The sequence below is a fragment of the Rhea pennata genome, chromosome 3 (genome assembly GCF_028389875.1).
Source record: "Rhea pennata isolate bPtePen1 chromosome 3, bPtePen1.pri, whole genome shotgun sequence".
Taxonomy (NCBI): domain Eukaryota; kingdom Metazoa; phylum Chordata; class Aves; order Rheiformes; family Rheidae; genus Rhea; species Rhea pennata.
In genome coordinates, this window is record NC_084665.1 from 78,463,680 (window position 1) to 78,480,995 (window position 17,316).

The 17,316-nt window shown below is 36.8% G+C and overlaps 1 protein-coding gene across 1 annotated transcript in view; it reads left to right on the plus strand.

The window, feature by feature from the left end:
• The window catches only part of CDK19 (cyclin dependent kinase 19), a 124,824-nt gene that overhangs the window by 96,928 nt on the left and 10,580 nt on the right, over positions 1 to 17,316 (plus strand). The window contains exons 7-9 of the mRNA XM_062572651.1: positions 12,824 to 12,967; positions 13,238 to 13,307; positions 14,518 to 14,590. Of these exons, the coding sequence (XP_062428635.1) occupies positions 12,824 to 12,967; positions 13,238 to 13,307; positions 14,518 to 14,590 (287 nt within the window). The remainder of the gene's footprint in view (positions 1 to 12,823; positions 12,968 to 13,237; positions 13,308 to 14,517; positions 14,591 to 17,316) is intronic.

Sequence of the window (17,316 nt, forward strand, 5' to 3'; positions counted from 1 at the left end):
TATCTTGGTTTTTTGTGCCTGATGTTCACTACCTTTTGAGGACTTGAACTGCAGGGACAAATTTCACTCAACTCAATCTGTATTCTGTCTAAACACAGAACACTTACTGTATAAGCATATTTCATTATTTTAGAGGTAGGTTTACATTGACATTTTCCCCTTGTTTGATTTGTCCCTTCATCCTAATGAAATACTTCTCTTTTATTGACTTGTTGTTTATCACATACCTAACACCATGTTTTGAGGAGGTGCAGGAGTCAGGAAAATACTGTTACTGGAAAACAAAGAGAAATAGCTTTTGCTTTTTGCATGTTAAAAGAATAGTAAAAAAAACCCTGTTACAGTTTCATGGGGAATATTTAGTTTCCTGAACTGTGAACATTTGTACTCTTGTTAATAAAGTTTCCTATAGTTTAAATAACCAATTTAACAGCTTAATATAAATAGGGAAAATGTTGTGTAGAACCCGAGGGCCAGTTTCTATTCTGTTACTGCAATAGAAATCTGTGCTAACCTCATTGGAGCCTGTGGAAGTTGGTCTAGATTTTTAGTTCCATAACCTAATATCAAGATCTGCTCTCCTGAGTTCATATTCTAATATTTTAACAAGGAAGTAAAACATACAGAGAAAAGTAATCTGAAGAAGCTTTAGGTGAAACCAAGTTACCAGGAAAATATAATCATGAAAACATTAATGAACTTACTGAACTTTTAAAAAGTCTCCAGAGGAACAGAAAATGTCATTATAGTCAAAATACTAAGAAACAATTTTGAAGCAAGTGATGAGGTACCATGCTCCATTCATTGATGGGCAAAGATTTCTGCACTGTAATTTTCAGGGAAATAAAGGAAATGAATGAGGCAAAATTAATGAAAAAGTAAGCTAGAGAGCAGCTTGAAATGTCACATTAATCTGACATTTTCACTCTGGGAGCATTAAAATAGGAAAGAGAATATTACAGTAGTAAGAACTTTTTCATCATAGATAAAAGTTCATAGACTTTTAAGAAAGCATGTAGCAGTCTCTGCTATGGTTCATTCTGGGACATCTTGAAGCATAATATCAAGGAAATAGCATGATTAAGCCTTTCTTTTTTTATCAAGTTGCAACTTGTGTAGTTATCAGTGCTATCAAACAAGAACATGTTATCTTACCTCTCCTGACCATTTGCCTTAATTAAAGAAATACATGATAGTGACATGTGATGACTTACAGCATTCTAGACAGTTTGGCAAAACAGTTCTTTAGTGTGATTGTCAGCCCACCCTTTAAGGCAGGCTAAAAGACTGTCTTAATAATTATAAAAAATAGATCGGGGCACCCAAGAATTCTCCACTGCTGAGTTACAACATAAAGACAAGTGAGGAGAGGTAGTTCCTATACCTGGGTTATAAGTCGGCAGGAATGTCAGTAATAGCCACGTGGCAGCTGCGTTTACCAGCCTAAGCAAGATTTGGTAATAGAAAAACTGTAATTTAAAGCTGGGGCAGTGCACTGTCACCTCATTCTGTTTCCAGACTAACATATGGTTATGAAAGCTGGAAATGTGTGAAAGGTATAAGCAGATATCAAAATGCCTTTGAAAGCAAATGTCACAGGAAGATATTGGGTGTATCAAAGGGAATGAATCTATAATGAATGCTGGGATCTGTTGGAGTTTCAACAACTCGCTTCAACTTCATCCAGGGAAAAAAAAGAGGGAAGTATCTGGGGTGTATTATGTGGAATTTAAGATGGAAATATGTGCATGTGTGTTCCATATTGCATCTGCAGCAAGTCCACCACACTGAATATGTGAGGTGTGCTACGTGCACATGGACTGCTGGCATACTGACCAGGCTGCAAGGCCGCTTGAAATTTTGGACAAATGCCTAAAGTTCTTCAATTCTCTTATTCCAGGAGGGTAGGGGGAAGGAGGAAAAATAAGACATACCTGGAAAAAACAGAAATTCCAAATGGGCTATTCAGAAGATTGAATAGTCCTTAGGAAAAATTCAGAACAGAGATTCTTACCTGTGGTGTGCAGACCTGTGGGGACATGGGGACTGCTTTTAGACATCCATGGAGGTAGTTAAGAAAAACAAATCTAGAGTCAGTTAGCTTCAGTTTGCTACATAGGGATCCACATTCCTGTTGCTGGAGATTGGAGGGGTGGAGGAGGGTAGAAAAGAAATATAGAAAAGTTGGAAAAATATTCGTTTGTTTGCTCTGAAAAGAATAACTCAGGATATACTAGGAAGGGAGCCTTGTTCATGCCCTGGGCAATGTTATATGACATGGGAAGTAATTGGATTCAGATGTTATTTTGTGGTAGACTTATTTTGGCATGTGGTAAACTTTCTTCATTTTGATTATCACAGTTGTTCTTTTTGTGAGAGGCAAAATATTTAAATACCAAAGATTAATTGTTTGTTCTTATCTAATTATTGCAGGTGCTAAATGATTTACTGCAGTTTTTTCTTCTTGTTTGACAATGAGTTCTAAAATACTTTATATGTTTCTTGTTTTCAAAAAAGAAAAATTGCATTTACTATAGTGTACATTCTTATTGCTGCAATCAGCTAAAAATGTAAGTTTTTATAACAGATTGTTAGGTCATTCAAATAAAACATTTTATTGATACATTAATTAGTATTTTGTGAAACTTCAGATGCTGACAGCAACTCAGGGTATATTGCCTGCAGGGCTGTTAGGCAGTTTAATACATTAACTATTTCAGGATCTAGCATACTGGTTTCTGTCTTCTTCTAACTGCTGTATTGCTCTCTTTTGTCAAATTTGTTAATGTCTGTAAATAAGCTAGTAAAGCCTGTGGCAATTATGAAGAGTCAGAAAGGTGTGTCTGAGTTTGTGTATATGGCTGGGAGGATGAGAGCAGGGGCAGTGACTCACAGTGCAGTAGGCAGACATGTCTCTGATGTTGTAAAACCAATCGTGTTGCTCCAATGTGAGGCAGACAGTAAAATTTTATCTTTTAGGACAGTAAGATGGGTCTCAGGAGACTTGAATTTAAATACTGACTCAGTCCCAGGCTTTGTATGTAGCTTACAGTGTGTCATTTAATCCATTCTGTGGGTTGTTTAACCATCTGTAAAATGGGGATGCTACTTAGTAGTATTGTCTTGAAGATAAAATCAATTACAGATAATTGGGAGTTCCAGGACAAGTGTGTTATAGATTATTTTCATTATTTCTGTGAATAGATTAATTCGTCTGAGAACCTGAGGAAGTCACTTAGCATCTGCAGTAAGCTTGAGAAATACACTTCATGCTGGATGTTCTAAAAAAAGAGGGGAGCTGCAGGTGAGGAGGACAACAAAACCACGCAATTTTTAGTAACAGTTACAATCTGCTAATTGTGCTGGTTTATAGCATGCTTTATTTTAGTTGAGGGAGCACGTAAATTGTGTGAAGATTGCTCTATGGCAAATGAAGATCCCAAATATTTTTTACAACTTAGGTTGCGATATAAGTTAACCTGTAACTTACACTGTTGAGCACCCCACACACTTCTGTATGTTCATGATTCTCTCCTCCTCCTGCAAAACATATGACAGAAAGAACTAAGGGCTTTTGCCTTTTTATTCAATATTTTGGCAGATTTGCTATTACATGATTACTATGACTTAACTGTATGTGGATTAATTTAGAGAAGAAAAACCAAAATAGCATAAAAATACTCAGAAGGCAGAGTATCTTCAATAGCAATAGCATTGTAATGAAAGAACACTTTGAGCAAGAAGTGCCTTCAAAAATCCCTCTATGCTTAGGCCCTTGTAGTTCGAAAATTGACAGTAATTTGTGGACCAAAAAAGCCTCCCCACCCGTAAGAGGCTGTACCATTTCTTTTTCCTTCTAATTCCCTTTTCCCTCAGAATATCAGACAATTTCAAATTCTTCCCAGCTGTGAACAGTCATGGTGTCTCTTAATATGAGCAAGCTTGTGCCTCCCTCATAACTCACTGACTGTCTTTTACCAGGCAAATCATACAGCAGCAGCAGGATTGATCCTCTACCCTCCCTGAGCAGCCTACTCTTTAAGTTCAGTTAAAAAGAAGGATTTAGGGAGGTAAGACAGGAGTTCTCCTTGCAATGTCTGCCATAGCCAGGAGCAAATAATGAGTGCTAATGTGGAAATGGAACAGAAATGGTGACATGAGAATGCAAGAGTCAGCATTTGGAGAAAATTAGGAGATAAATTTTGCCCACTTCTCTTCATCCTCAACTTCTTTCTATACGTGCCAGTTGTGATACATTGTGATTCTTTCGGATACTCTGCAAATACATAGTTCCTTTTATATATGAACAGGTAAATGGTTTGCTGCAGAGTTGAACTTGCATCTCAGGAATGTTTGATACTGTGTTGTATTTTAAGGCATCCTTTACAAAGCAATGAACTAAAGGCTGATCTTATTTTCTGAATTGAAAGATGAGGTTGTCATATAAAGATCCAAAAGACTGTCTCTAGTAAAACCTGGTTCCATGAACACTTTTCTCTAGCTAACTAGTGCAGTAATGAAAACTTTTAACTTGCTCTGTTCACTCCCTTGTCTAAACAGGTTCACCAGCAAAAGTTAGTTTTAGAACTTGATTGAAAATCAAGCGCCTAACAATATAACTATCTCAAGATGCATACTTCTGGTGCAGAGGAATTTTTTAGCTGATTCATCAGTTTGATCTTCAAGCACAATTATTTCAGCAATATTAACTGAAACTTTCAACACTACTGTACTGATTAGTACTTCAGTAGAATGACTTGTTCTCAGGACGGAGTTGGGATTGCTTCACAAATAGATTTCTTGGGAATAATTCTGGCTGGCAGCAGGGTTACAGTTCATGGCAGTTCATTTTGTTGCCTGAGTTGCATATGCCAGAATTGCATATAAGAACGTAGGAGATATCCTCAGTACATTGTGAGAAATAGCTGTAAGGTTGAATCCCTTTGTAATAAAAATATTGAGAAAATGTAAAGTGAAGCACTCTGCCTGGAAGGAAGATTAAGCCTCTCTGCCTGTGCTATCTCGGTGGTGAGATTTCTTTGTGTGCATTCTTCTCTATTGACTGAAATAAGTTAAGCATCAAAAGCTTTAATAACTCCCAGAGAAGACTGTCATGGACTTGTGAACTCGAACAAGCTATGAAAGTACTTTTCTTACATGTTCCTGCAAGATAGCAGCAGGTTTTGCTCACCTTACATTAGCTGTAGAAGGTGTTGACTTGTTGGGCCTAGTAAAAAGTTCTAATAGTTGATGACACAAGCCAAGTGAGAGTACACAGCAGATTATAAACTAATTGTCCCTCTTTATTCAGCATGAAGTTAACCTTCAAAGATATCCACTGTGCACAGAAAAGCTGTGTTTTGTTAAAATACTGTAATATAAAAATCTGTGTTTGATTTGGCATGAGAAGTAAGTGTATTTCTTTTTCAAAGAAGATTTACTGCTCTCTTCTTGATTGCTACAGTTCAGAAGTGCACAGATCATGGCAACAATTTTCTAATACGCTATGCTATTTGTACACTGTAGATTGTACAATATTAGATACTTGTTGCTTGCAGTGGTTAAATAAAATGGAAGAAGATGGGGGAGAGGGAATTAATGATAAAGCACCATGATTAAGAACCTTCCAGTCCTGTGCTCAGATGATACTGTCAGTCCTTGTTATCACATGATAAAGTGACTGTGCAAAGCTGTGAATGTTCCCTAGAAAACTTTGTAAATATTATTTCAAGAAACAGTCGCATATGTTAATTATTCTGTGGTTATAGGAGGAAACGGTAACAACTTCTATATTTGACGTGCCTAATACGTTGCAGTATAAAAGATTCTGGTGACCTTTGCAGTGAGAAGCTTTCATAACTCCTTTGCTTACAGTAGTTGTTTGATATTTGGTAGGGGGAAGTAGCCCCCAGGCTACAAAGCTGCCTTTCCTGTCACCCATTAGATTTTTTGTGCTTTTGATGAGATGTCACTTAAAGACCATTTTTTCTTTTACTGTTGTTTCACTGGAAAGCTTTGGCAGCCTGCCAGAGTAGCTCTTGGCCCTTTTGAGGTCTAAGCACTGCTGTTGCCAGAACAGAAGTAAGAGCACATGCTCTGCTACATCTTGGAGGTGCTGTAGGTGGCCTAAAAATGATAGCACTATGCTTTCCCTGACTTATTTGAAGGCTTAGGAGTAGGGAGAAAATGCAGCTATAACACACTTTCCTCACCAGAGCTCAGCGCTTGTCCCAGTGGCCTGATTCCCTGCCCTGACGTGACATCACCTATGGCTGGAGCTCCCCTTCTTCTGTAGAAGAAGAAAAGGGGAAAAAGAAGGAAGAGATGGGCCAGCTTTTGTTCAAACATCCCTCTGTTCTTTTTCTCAAGGATTTTTGCCTGCTCCACTGCTAGCCAATGTAGTTAATCTGTAGCTTAAACGGTAGTAGTCTTGGAGACATTATCAGAGACTGAAGAGTTAAAGAACTGCTGATGAAAATGTGTATAGGATTTTTTCTTGGGAAGAAGGTGGGGGGACAGGCACTGCAGATCTTTACAAAAGCACCATATTTAAAGAATGCTGCTTTTTTTGCAAGGCAAATATTGAAAACTTGGAAAATGCCAGATCTACTAATGTCCCTAAAACTTTAATTCTTGTGCTTTATGGTACGGTTGTTAATAAGATCACGTTTTCCTCTCTGAGGTTTCCTGTGGTACATAGTCTGCACAAAGAAAATACATAGTTGCATATACAACCATAAAACAGGGATTTCCAAGTTTTTAGATGTGAAGTTCTGTAAATTAAATACTTAAGTCCTTTAACATGGATTCTTGGTTTATGATTATATATTTGCTGCATAAGAGGATATATTAGGGTCATCTGATTCTATTGCCACTCCCCATATTCAGTTATTTATTTTAGGTACCTGTGTCATGAAGATTACCACAGTAATTTAAATGTAGCACTGCAAGCTAGATAATGTACCTAATGCACAGCAGTAGTGTGAAATCGTATGATCTCAAGATGTTCACTTAATGTAAATATACTAAGGAGTAGAAATTTAAATGGGAGAGACAGTATTTTGACAACCTAAAAAAGTTCTGCTCAATGAGAGCAACGAAATCCTGGCCTGCTAAAGCGCTGCAGAAATTTCAGTTTATTTTAGTGAACTTGGAATTTCATTCAAGATGTTCCAAAAGTTCTAAGATGTAGTAATTGAAATTCACGAAATTCTTAGGACAATCATGAGAAAAGGGCAGCTTACTTTAAAAGGCTAGGATGAAAGCATATGGGTGAAAAAAAGGGAGGAAGGATGACTGATTTTAACTGAAATAGTTTTTGCCTTTGAAAATTTTGAATTATCTTGTCTCTCTACATTTTGACCCAGGAGGTATACATTCTTGAAATGAAGAGCTGCACTTAAATACATATTTGGCTGACTGAGAGCATCCCTTCAGGTTTCTGGGAGGTATTTTGTCTGCAGAACACTTATTCCTTGTGTTTTTACAGTATAAACTCATGTTCTTCAGTCAAGTTCTGTTGCGATCCTGTTTAAGCTCAGTGAATGTTTGCTAACTTATCGATGAGTAATATCAAATTTCTGACCTTTAGCCTCTTCAGATCATTTTATTGCTTCCCCGTGAAAAGCCTGTCTCATGTAAATGTTTGACCCTGTTATCAGTTTTGCACAGAAGATGTCAAATTTCAAAGGCTAGCAAGTACTCTTTCACTTACCCTCTATTTTGCTGACTAAAGTATTTTTTTAATGGAACATACAAAAATTTAGACTTTAACTTAGAAAAAAGATGACACTTTTGGGGTGGTAATGACATGTATATTCTTTTCACCTGATGAGACAGAAGAAACAAGAAATTCCCAGTTTAAAGGTGTATTATGTCTTTGAAGTCTAATTTCTAGGTATTTAAAACCTGCAGAAATTAATAAACTCTTTTCTGTGATGTCTCTATACTCCCAGGTCACTGTGTATCAAAATTCATGATCAGTTTAGAATACGCTGGTGTGTTCAGCATAAGAAAGGCAAGATTTTTCTTGTGAAGGACTTACACCTTTTCATTAGACCATCTGATACTTATTTGAAAGAAATAGGTGCCCTTTGCATGCACAGTCCTCTTCCAGGTTTCCTGTCTATTGGGGCATATGTTTTCCTTGATCTGATTTGAAAGTTTACATGAATCTTTTGTGCACATTGTAGCTTTTTACAATCCTGGATTGCCTGGCTTGGCTCAGGGCCTGGCTAGCTACCTTATGGTGACTCAGGTCGTCAGAGTACAGAGAAGCTGTACTCTGGTGTCCCTCTGTTGCTATGCTGTTCATTTTTTTTAATCGGTGTTTTGACTTCTTCTGGAATCTAGACTTCGTATTCAAAATCAAAAGAAAAAAAATCCAGGTGGGTTGAAACACAGGTGCTACTAAATTAACCTCACTAACAATCAATTGCCGATAAATAAACGTGTTTTCCAAAATGTAATCTTCAATTCTTTATTTCTTTTCTTGAACAGAATTTTATTGAAGAACTGTGTAAGGTTAACATCTTGTTTTTGTATTTCTTTTCTTGGATCTAATTAACAAATATAAAGTATTTCATCTTTGTGTTCTGTCTTCAGTGAAACATTGTAGTTAATGTGCATGGAGAAAGAGGTTTCCTTTTGAGAATCAAGGCTGTTGTCTCAATAAATTGTCTTATTGTCTTAATAGTCATAAAGAGTCTTTCCAAAATATTGTCATAAATACAGAAATGAGATTGTTCTGTCATAGAAAGGAAGGAACACATGAGCATTTGCCTACTTAATCTGCCCTATCATTAGAACATCTGCATTGGCATCCTTTTGTACTTGCTCCTGGGCTTCGGTGCCAGAGTGGAGCGGGTCATGCAGGATTTTTTCAGATTTAGTAGCTGACCTAGAAAGCTATTAGCGTCATAGGCTTCAAAACTGGGACATGGGTAGCTGTACAAACATTCTCGTGATATGGACACCGGGGTATGTGTAGGAAGAATCTGTTTATCATCAGCAAGGGGCCATCTTTAAAAGGATGGGTTTTTCTCTTTGCAAAGTCATTGTATACCCAAGAAAAATTGTTAGCATGGAAAGATATTGCACTGGTGAAGAGCTGTGAGTAGGACCTGAGCAAGCTGTTCGCTGGAGAATCTCGGGAAAGGACTTTGCTATGAGGACCTTCCCTCCCATTCAGAGAAATTGAATTTACTTCCAGAACCAGACTGCAAAATTGGCTTGTGTTTAGGTTAAGTGTAAACTGAGGGAGAAGTGGGCAGTCTGAAGGTATTGGCGGGCAAAGTGTTTGAAATACTGGGGATCGTGTTAGCATTTGATTTTATGAATAACTATGTAGTCGAGTCTCTGGATCTTCAGAAATTTGTGCCCTACACAAGAATCTTTTTATTGACACTTTTGTGGAGTACATTTCCTGTATGCTTATTCTAGTATGCTGCTTCCCTGATGAAGAACAACTTTTACTGTGGATCATTTTCCAAACTTCATGATAGTGGAGGAAAGGGTAGAAGACAGAACCATCCTTATAGGAACAATTGTATCACTCTAGTATAATTTATTAGGCTCCTTCTGGGACATCAGATCAGAAAACATTTCGTCTTTAGCACAACTTTATGGGGTATATGTGGCCCAGTTTTCAGTGGTTCTGGGACATACTAGTTAAAATGGATGATGTCTCTGGTTTCTCTTTGGCTCAGGAACAGTTGGAAAATTACTAGAAATTTTTTTCCTCTTTTTTAAAATACATTTTAGTCTTATTTATAATAAAACTGTTATACTGTATTGGTTCTAAGTATTATAAGAAGCTCACATTGCATTAAAGATAGATATGAACTAGATGAATAAAATGTGCTGTATTTGAAAAATATTGTTTGCATATTTTAAGCCTTCCTGTGTAAATGCCCTCTTATAAAGGGCAATGCTTCTTATTTGCAATAGACTCTTTGATTCTAGTAGGATCTAATCATCGTTAATCCTTTTTTATGGCCCATATTCTGAAAACATTTGAAATGAGGCTGCATAGGGAATTACTAATTGTCACATTTTTTTCATAGTCAGATCTTGAATTCATATTTGTTTGACTAATATGAACAATGTAAGGAATAAATGCATATTAGGGATGTTTGTATTGATGAAGTTATGTTTTCCAGAATTTAACAAGTTATTCTTGCTAGAAAAATGCTACACATTGTAAATAATTACTGTAAATTATAAATCTTACAAAAAATGGAATAGAAAAACTTGACAGAAAATCATTAACAATGAGAATGGTTTTAATGTGTATCAAGGATGTGTTTAAGATCAGGTTACACACAAGTTAGATTCATGAAAAAAAGGCCCTGACCTGTTTAAAACTGCAGGTTTCCAGCTGTTTAATCTTCACATATGGAAATCAAAGCTTCAGGATTTCTATACTAAGTACTTTCAGGTACTTTATATTAATTCTTGGAAGCTGAAGGGTATGTAGGAAGAAACCTAAAGGGTTGAACCCCAGCATTGTTAATTACTCAAGAACATAATGACTGATCATGTTTGACTTGTCCAGAAATGCACTCTAAAAGTATATCACACACCAAGGTGAAGTAATCAGTGCTTATTCAGATTAACTTTTAGTTGCAATAATGTCTGTCTTTTTGAATTCTTAAAGGGTTTTAAATGTGCTGTCTGTATTAATCGTAGAGCCAGGAAATGGGAATTCATCGCCCCAATGGTCCTTCTCTTACACAAGGAAGCATCTTGCTCATAAAGCATCAGAGGTTTCAAGTTGGCAGTGTCACATCAAGGAGATTTTCCAGTTCAGCTTTACTGTCAACAAGATTACTACTTTTTTTTTTTTTTTTTTTTTTTTTTTTTCCAGATGGAAAAGATCAGTCATGATACAGCAGTAATGAATAGAGGAATGTGCAGCAGCCCAGCTGCTCCCTCACTATGTCATGGACTGTGAGCACTGCTGAAGGCCGCAGTAACGGGGAGCTACAACCCCCTTGGCCTCTAGATAAACTATGCCCCAAAAGATTTTCCATTCGATATGAAAATTAATGAACAAATAGTTTTAAATGAAGATACTGTTCTTCAAGTAATAAATAATTTCTGTACTATAGTAGATAATTTGTGCCTACTGCCCAAGTAGGAACTGTGATTAATACACTGCTTTAGCTACTTGAGCAGATGAAATATTTAGAACTAAAGTTCTTGTTTTCATGCTGATAATGCTAATGAGAAAATCAAATCAAGATAAAAACCTGGGAAAGTGATGTAATGCATATAGCAAGTTATACTCTGTTGAAATTGTAAAGTCTGATGAGATGTTATCAGACTTTCCTGTAAAGGAGGTTGGGGAAAAAGCTTATAAATTGGGACACCTCAAAAAACCCCAAATCCTACATCTGTAACATAATGAAAATGGAACAGATCTGATTTGACAAAAAGAGATCCTGTATGGTGGTTCTTTTTTCATCTCCACCTTCTGTGATTCTGGGGAAGTAGTGCTTTTTTCTCTTTTCAGTAAATTATGTGTCTCTTAGGCAGCATGGTCCAGACAGCACCAATGAGAGGTGGTGAATTTTGAAATTTTTAGATTAGTGGCATACAGATAAAAAAAAGTTGTCTTTTTTTTGGTGATGGTGTTTTGTTCGGTCTGAATCTAATAAACTAAGTTCCAGTTAGTTAATTCTCCTATTATATCTTTAAAATAAGGTTAAACTCCTTTCTGTGTATATACTATTAAATTCGATGAAGTTCAAAAGGTCTCCCAGGGTCATCTAGTCTATCCTCAGCTATCAAACAAGGCTTCTACACTCTTGTAATCTATGTTCATTATTTGTCTGATCTTGATATCTTTTTCCAGAGTTATATCCTAGATATATTTGTCAATATAACACATCTTTTTTTTTTTTTTTTTTTTTTTTTTTTTTTTTGCTAGTAACATTTTCCTCCCTGATAAATTCATACTTCCGTTTTAAGATACATAATAAAGCATTAAGGTCTTACAGAACACTAGGATTGCTGGTCAGAGTAGATTACAGAATGATTACATGTAGTCTAGAAATTTCTTTTACAGAAAATAGAATTATTGTTCTTGTATATGATACTTTTAGTTTTGAAAAGCATATTAATGAAAAGTTTATGAAATGAAGGTTACTATTTCCTAACATTAAAATAGCAGTATATCATGCTGTTGTTTTGTGCATGTTTGCAAGGTGTAGATGAAACAGGTCTAGTATTGTTTCAGTGAGAGTTGGTTGTCAGGTATGATTTTTTTTTTCTTAATTTGGTAATCAGCCTTCTACTCTCAATTAAAATTAGGATCTTGTTTCTCTGTTTTATCTAGCTTGCACTATTTGTCTAGACATGAGCGCCATTAGTCTGTTCCTTATTAGTATGTATTTGCTTATCAGTTATCTGTTTGGAACTGTTCTAAAGAATGTGATAGAATTTTTATTTGAATATATCCTTTAAGAGAAACAATGTTCTGGTTTTGATAGTAAGTTGAATGCCCTTTAGGCTATATTGTCAGCCAATGTTGTGTGGGTTTCTGCCCTAACTGTGACTACATTAAGTGCTGGACTGCCAGTGTAAAATTTGAAACAGAATTTGGAAACTGTGATTTTGCTTGTAAAATCTGGAGATTCATTTTTTCCCTTTTTTATTTATTATGTTAAGGCATTATTTTTTTTAAAATATTGTATGTAATTGTACTGTGAGACATTTTATCTTACAGTAATTTTACAGATTGTTCAGGAATTGTTCAAAAACAAAAATCCAAGTGATGAAATACAGAGAATTCACATGAGCGATCCTCCTTCTCTCCTAGATATTTGGGCAATTGGCTGTATATTTGCTGAACTATTGACGTCAGAACCTATATTTCACTGTCGTCAGGAGGACATCAAAACAAGTAATCCTTTTCATCATGATCAACTAGATCGCATTTTCAGTGTAATGGGATTCCCTGCAGGTAATTTATTTTCATTAAAGGGTTAGACATAATGCTGCTGAGTTGAATTGTGTTCTAAAAGAACTGCCTAATTGTTTGTACAGGTACATAGGAGCTGTCAGTGTGATGGATTTGGAAGTGCTGACAATTATGGAAAAATAATACCAACAAACATAAAAAAAATCAAACAACTCCTGTAGCTATTTCTTCTTATGTATCACTTAACCTATCTTTCAAGTATTTCAAATACTTTTCCTTTTTTTTCTTTTCCTTTTTTTTTTACCCACAAAGATAAAGATTGGGAAGACATAAGAAAGATGCCAGAATATCCGACTCTTCAGAAAGATTTTAGAAGAACAACGTAAGTAGATGATAGCAAGAATCCAATGAATGTAGCACATATGCAGAAATCAGCTTCTGTTGTCTTTGAACTCTTTTTTTTTTTTTTTTTTTTTGGGGGGGGGGTTCTAAGGCTGTGATAGATCTCCTGTTTCGAATTAGATGTTTTACTTGAAGGATGTTTTCTCCCCTAGTTGCTTAAAAGCATCTGCCAGTTGGTGGCCTCAGTTTTCTGGAAGGAGTCGTTGAAAGTGCCATTTAATGTATGGCAGGCAAAATCAAATGGGGTTGTTTAAACCACTTTTATTAGCTGTTCGAGGTAACTTCATTCATTTTGTGTGAGAAGGAATAGAGAAGTACCTCCCTGGTCTGTTTGACCAGCAGAGATCTGAGCCAATAATGTGGTGGTCATAAGTTGCTGTAGAAGGTAATAGGCGCAACAGGTAGTGATGTGAAGTCCATCTGGGATCTGAGAATTTCCTGCCTTTAGTGTTGCCCAGTGCTTTGACTAAATTAGTCAGAGGATGTTGATAGATCAGAATGCAGATTATGTTTTAAGGCAGAGAAATGGGATTTGGGACCTTTGGATTCTGTGTCCAGCTCTCTCATGGTTTCATTACACTGACTTTAAACACACTGTGATGCTTCTCTGTGCCTGAAGTTTCTTTCTCTTTGAAATAGCTGTAGTTAACCTCTGGATTTATAAATTAAAGGCAAGGCCCAGCACAAGTCAGGCATATTCTGTGTGTTTTCAAGCTCAGGAGATGTAAGGACTGTGTGGTTTGCTGCAGGTAGGAGGAGGGAGATAGCGTGTTAAGCTGATTTCTCTGCAACTGCAACTGGAAGACACAACATAATAGCTTAGCTGTTGCACTGTTAAGAACTGCTCTGCACTTTCTGTGGTAGAGTTGCTTTAGGAAAGTAGCACATAAACAACTTCAGCTTGAGTTTCTCTGTTGTACAACAATATAAACAGATTATCCGTACACTTTAAAAGTTACATGTTCCATTGAAACAATCTGTACACAGTTGATATTATTGCTAGTACTGCTATTAGTGAAAGACATGCTTGTAGTGCGAACTGCTAGATATGTCTGACATGATTTCCCATAGAAATTCTTTTCACATTTTACTTATTAAAGGCTGATAAGTGTTTTTGTGATCGCTTGGTACAGTTCTGTATCTTAATGCTGCTTTGTTTCTGAAATGTCTTTGTTAATGATATTTTTCAGATATGCCAATAGTAGCCTCATAAAATACATGGAGAAACACAAAGTCAAGCCTGACAGCAAAGTTTTTCTTTTGGTAGGTATAATTTGAAAATCACTGTGATGATAGGAGTGAAATGTGTTTCTGATGGTAATATCTGTGCCTATTCTTCCATCTTATTTTAGTGAACACTGATATGAAATAAATCTGTTTATCACTAACTAGCCATTTTTGAAATGTTTCCTCTTTGTGTACATTCACGTTGAGAGTGTGCTTAAACTGCTGCTACTCAAGATCTGAAGCGTTTACATAACTGAATCTTCTGGGTGTTTGTGTACCCAGTCTTACTCCTGGCTTGCTGTACAAATAAAATAGTATTGTGTATTCCCTGGTTCTGCTTGGCTTCAGAATCCCAAGAGCTGGAGAGTTCTGTGGGAAGAAAGGGAAAAAAAGAATAATAGATGTGCTTGTGGGCAAAACATCTTCAACAGATTTAATTATTTCCTATAGTGAACTTTGGTTTTGTTTCTTCCCTCTGATGAGTGACTTTGCTGATGCTATGTATAGGGAGTCAATGTAGTGGAGTTGTTACTTTGGCTTGAGTTCTGGTAGTCTATTTTCATCATCAGAGGTAGATTCAGCTTCGCAGTCTCTTTGAAAGTTTTGTTCTTTGGCTTATTACTATCTTCTAGATAATGACAAAAATAACTGTAGAAATAGAATAGGTTAGTCTTAAGTGGGTGGGATGATGGGACTTGCTGATACCCAGCATATGAAGGGAAGCATTCAAATGAGACATTTGAAACTTTATTAAAAATAAATAAAATCTCATAAACCTACTTTACTGTGCAGAAATTGGAATGATCTGAAGGGAGACACTAACTAAAAAGACCAATTATAATTGGTCTGTCATTCATTAGCACCTGAATTTCCTCTCCGTTCACCTAAAGGTGAAAGGCACCAGAAAGCCTACTTTTGTGGTAAGGTAAAGAAGCAAATGATGGAGAGGTAGTAAACTAAACTTAATGCAGGGTACACCCTTGAATGAGCAAATAGATAGGTGTCTCCCTATAAAGTCCACTGTGTAATCATGAGGATGGGAACTGAGATTTTCAAAGGTCTAAGGCCTCTGTCTGAACATCATGAGGAAGACCTAATTTGTTTAGCTAGACAGATTTTCTTAGTCATTTTTTTTGCACTGTTAATAATCAGAGATTAATAGAGATGGTTTAATGGTAGACTACAGAGAAGGAGGTTGCTCAGTCTCCCATAGATCAGTCTCCCAGAGCTCTGTGAAAGAATATCCAGGAACTTTCCAGGTAGGTCATTGCTACACTGAGGAGGTCCAGTCACCAGAATTGCCATAGCCATGGTACTGCAAAGAGGATTGGTGCCTGCCTTATCTTGTGAAAGATCCTCAAAAAAAAACAGCAGAGCTTGGAGGAAAGATGTACATTGCTCTCCCATATCAAGAGATTAGAAATACACCTGCCTAGGAGGCTGGGAGTACATTGATTCTGAAGCAGACTTCCTGAAACTCCTTTTTCATATCAGAGGCAGTTAGGTTGTTTATTGAGGTAACCTCTGCCTTGTAAGATGACCTCGGAGGATATCTACTTTGTAATCTTTATTGATCGAGATTTTGTGCTGATGTGTTCAACAAGTCTAGCAGATAGAGATGAATGCGGTAGCAAGTAGGATAGCAAGTGACTCTTGACGAAGAGGAGGCTATCATGCCTGACACAGAACGTTAATGTCTACATGAAAGCCAGAAAGTATTTCCATCCAGAAAGAGAGGCATCTGCTCTTGCTGCCTTGGAATAGTTACAAACATTGTATTTATAGCCATCGTGTCAGGCCAGTGGAGCCTTACAGACAGTAGTCTTGAATTGGAGAGCTGCTGAGGAGTATGATAGTCTGTTGATAGAGTCCGGTCTCACAAGCTTTCTACATTGTGATAGCAACTGTTTCCCTGAAAGCAAATTGTATCTAAACTTTTGTTGTTGCTGTTGTTCACTTCCCTGGAAGCAGCAGAAGCTACAGAACACCAGACTATCGAAGAAGGTTGACGCCCAGTAGCATCCTTGATAGGCAGAACATTTCACTTGGAGAGATACTGTGTGTGTGGCAGCACCTGGAATGGGCAAATTCATTATATTGTTTGGAATGGAGGGAGATTATTAAGAGAGCGAGAAGCTCATTAAAAGGTTCTGATTATCTTCAGATCTTCCACAGTGGTGGAATAGCCTTGTCTCTGAATGACAGAGAAAACAGATTGTATTTGGAGATTCCCTGTGATGAAGGTGATTTTGGGCAAAATGTTGGAGGAGGTTTCTCTTGAGTAGTACAGCAACAACCAGTTCTGAAGAAGTGTGGTAGTGCAGGGCTGATGCCCTGTGTTCCTCTTCTTCTGTCCATGACCACATACAGTACCAAAGAGCAGGAGTGACCATATGAGAACACGAGCATTTGTCCCTGCAGTCACAGTGGAAGAACTAGGGAGTATTTTGAATCACCTGTAATGGTGCCACAAGCTACTGAAGTTAATGATAGGAAGAGGGGTGATCTGAAATAAAGATGCTGAATATCAAAACTTGTAGTTAGTCTGTATTTATTGTATCATATATGGTGACTGTGTGGAGCTGACAGCAAATTAGATTGATAGGATATACAAGAAACATTTCAGTGATGCATTATTTATGAAGTCTGCAATGGTCTTCAAAATAACAGCAGGATAAGCTGAGAGGAATGCACTAGCTAAGGAGAACAATATGAATGTAAACTAGAAGAAGGTAAACTTCTGGGAGGTGAGAATATCCTGC